The 3,521-nt window shown below is 44.2% G+C and overlaps 1 protein-coding gene across 1 annotated transcript; it reads left to right on the top strand.

The window, feature by feature from the left end:
* Window positions 1–1,103: 1,103 nt before the first annotated feature.
* On the top strand, window positions 1,104–3,088 carry lbx1a (ladybird homeobox 1a). Its single transcript, XM_003456687.5, has 2 exons — window positions 1,104–1,661; window positions 2,106–3,088. Exons 1-2 carry the CDS (start codon window positions 1,334–1,336, stop codon window positions 2,618–2,620), a joined length of 843 nt encoding a protein of 280 aa, XP_003456735.1. The 5' UTR covers window positions 1,104–1,333; the 3' UTR covers window positions 2,621–3,088.
* The last annotated feature ends 433 nt before the right edge of the window (window positions 3,089–3,521 follow it).

Raw genomic sequence — 3,521 nt, 5'->3', positions numbered from 1 at the left:
CTGAAACTGTAAAGTATATCGTTAATGTTGGAACTGAAAGCTTAATGAGAGTCGGTGGATCGTTTACATCCTCCGACTTAGGCAAAAAACTTCTGCATATCGAGTCAGTTCTGTAAAGTGAACAGATCCAGATTTTTACAAATATCAGGGAAAATACCAATCTACAAATAACTAGAAGTAGCCCATTCTAGATTTTAAATTGATGAATGTATAAAAAATAAAAATGAATGACTAAATAAAAACGCTTGAGTAAATCGATAAACTGAATTGTTCAACTTCGAATTATTTCTCTTTTGAAATTTTCATATTGTGCTTCATAAAAAAATGTAATACAAATATTTGAAAATATGCAAACAAAATAAAAACTCATGATAACGTGTGTATTTCTACACAAACTAAAACCGAAGACTTGACCTGTAGCCGTCAGAACACTGCTGCCTTGATACCAGAATGTTTTAGAAGAAATCATTTTTAAGACCAATCATCTCTACAAATGATTTTATAATCTTCCTGACTGGATGTTATTTAGGATTAAATGGGCATAAAAAAAATATGTGCTCGGTATCTTCCCTGTCAGTTTGTGTCCATGTGTTCCTGTCTCGGGCTGTAGTCCGGGGAGCCTAAAGCTGATTTTGGCAGAGCTCTCGTCTTACCGCAGGGGTGGCGAGGGTGGAGGTGTGGTAGGGCGTGCTCTGCTCCGTCACTAGCCTTGTAATCACGCTCATGGGTGGCTCTGTCTGTACAGTTCAGCGCGCACTCTAATTTTCTAGCGGTGCATCGTTTTTGGAGCTTATTGTGTGTTTCTGACTGTAACTGGCCTGAAGATTGATGCAGAGTAATTCTGTGCCACTTACACCGTGTACGCAAACGACGATGATATCGTGCTGATAAATACATTTGCTCGTTTGGTGACAAATGATGTAATTTTACAGACAAAGTGTAAATAGAGCCTACTGTGAATTGTAATTGGACTGTTGTTCGCCGTTTACTCTGTCTCAGAGCTCTGTCCCCCCTCAACACACTCACACGCAGAAAGAGAGAGAGATAAGGGGAGGGGTGAAGTGAGTAATTGACTGCCTTCCAGTCCGCAATAACTTGTTAGTTAGTCGGTCCAGCTCTTGGTGCATCGCCGTTCACCGAGTGCGTCCCAGTCTTATATATATTCATATTGTACGTCACTCCGAAAAAGTGTTTCAGAGAGACGGTGGGAATCTGGGAGTCAGAAGTGTTCGCGCAGCGGGCGATATGAGGTTGCACCTGTGATCCTTGCCGTGGCTCGTTTTCCTTCATTTTTGTCCAAATTTTGACATTTTCAGTCAGCTGCTGAGCCGTCATGACCTCCAAGGGCGACTCTAAATGTCCAGCCGTTCTTGAAGGCAGTATACGCAGTCCGCTGGATCAGCTTCAGCCACCGGTCAACACCAACAAACCCCTGACGCCTTTCAGCATAGATGACATTCTCAACAAACCGTCTGTGAAAAGGAGCTACTCTCTCAGCGGAACAACGCAGCTAATTTCTCCTGGAGAGAAGTTGCCCTCGGCTTGTCACAGCGTGTCCGGGCGGGTATTGCTCAGTCAAACCTCCCCGCTCTGCGCGCTGGAGGAGTTGGCCAGCAAAACCTTTAAAGGCCTGGAGGTCAGCGTCCTGCAGGCTGCTGAAGGTAAAAGGCTGTTTTCTTTCTGTCTTCTTATTGTAGGAGAGGAGAACATCCTCACTGTTACAACCGCAAAAGCAGCAGCTTATTTTTCTGAAATATGAAATATGAAAAACATCCGTAGATGTTTGGAGAAAAAGCCTTCAGCGTTATTTCTTGTTCCAACCTAATCGTGAGTAGCCTACTACTATGTTCTAAACAATGAATGATCATGTGCTAGACATTTTTTCCTATTCGAAAAACGCTTTATGTTTTTAAATGTGCTTGTTGAAATTTGACAAAGCACGCTGACTAAATGAATGAATCTGAATGAATTTCGGAATCATTTCAGTGATGTCGGACTGGAGTTTTTGGTGACTTATAATTGTTTTTTGTGTAACACTATTTTTAGTGACTTGTAAACGTGCGTTTCATTCCAGTTTTACACTCTGTATGATCTTATTTCTACAGGCAGAGACGGGCTAACGCTGTTCGGTCAGAGAAACACCCCTAAAAAGCGAAGGAAATCCCGCACGGCCTTTACCAACCATCAAATATATGAGCTGGAGAAACGTTTTCTGTACCAGAAGTACTTGAGCCCAGCGGACCGGGACCAGATGGCTCAGCAGCTTGGTCTGACCAACGCACAGGTCATCACATGGTTCCAGAACCGCCGGGCTAAGCTTAAGCGGGACTTGGAGGAGATGAAAGCGGACGTGGAGTCAGCCAAGGCCGCCGGCGCTGTGGCCTTTGAAAAGCTCTCCAAGCTGGCTGAGCTGGAGAAGTCCGCGGCGGGAGGTATGGTTGAGGGGACGACTTCTGTGCCAGGCCAAACCGAGCAGCACCAGGTCTCCTCCAGATTCCACAACACCGACACCCTAAACTCGCTGCATTTATTACCTCCATCACCTGCATCGACCGGTGACCATCGACTGACCACCAAGTGTTGCTTGGATGATGAAGATGAGATTGACGTGGGTGACTAAATGGCACAGAGACAGTCGCGTGTTGCCCAATAACGCGATAGTAACAGACAGCCTTTAGAGAATTTACATAGCGGTGCGATTCAAACATAGACGTCTCCGCTGTGATTTGCCAAAAGCCTTGCTGAACAGGCCCAGGCTCTGAAAACGCGTGGACTGTTCAGATTCAAACACTGATACTTAAACCTAACACACTGCTGTCGATTGGCCGCTCTGATTTCAATCAGAAAGATTTCACCGCACATTTAATGCAGCTTACTTTGTGCCATAAAGTGGTTCAAATGCTTCTGTGAATCAGTTTGTAAGCTTGAGAAGAATGTTTTTAGACTTTTGATATATATCAGCCCTCAAACGATAACCGCACAGAACAAGTGCGGTCGCTTGTATTAAACACGGTTTAATATATTGATGTTTTGTAACCCTCCAAGTGCCTTTAGAAATACAAAAACAAACCATAATAGCAGACATCTGTACAAATTGCAATGTAAATAAAAATACATTTTTTAAATATGCAGATTATCTCGCGTTTCTTAACATGATTTCCGGGATGAACCAAGCGTTATTGAAGTGTAATATTTCTGTTTAAACGAAGTTACTCGCGTTAAAGGCTTCTCGTTGAGGAGGACTGTGGAAGAGAAATTGCCAAAGTCATTTAAACAGCAACTCACCTTCTGACCTGCTGTGCTTAAACATAATATGCGAAAAAGAACCCCTACGCGTAGTTTTCCCCGGGGGCCGCTCTCCACCGCCGCGCAATACGGAGACAAGCGTGTCCGCCTGCCTCACTGTCCGGCGGCTCAGTGCGCACAAAGGGCGGTGTTGCAGAGGCCATATGGTTGGAGGGCTCTCCTCTCAATTACGAGTCGTTTTGATGGATTGACTTAACCCGTCTTTTCATCTGTTT

Source organism: Oreochromis niloticus, linkage group LG13, assembly GCF_001858045.2.
Source record: "Oreochromis niloticus isolate F11D_XX linkage group LG13, O_niloticus_UMD_NMBU, whole genome shotgun sequence".
Classification (NCBI taxonomy): Eukaryota; Metazoa; Chordata; class Actinopteri; order Cichliformes; family Cichlidae; genus Oreochromis; species Oreochromis niloticus.
Note: the sequence above shows the minus strand (reverse complement) of the source record. Positions and strands in the feature narration are given on the sequence as shown.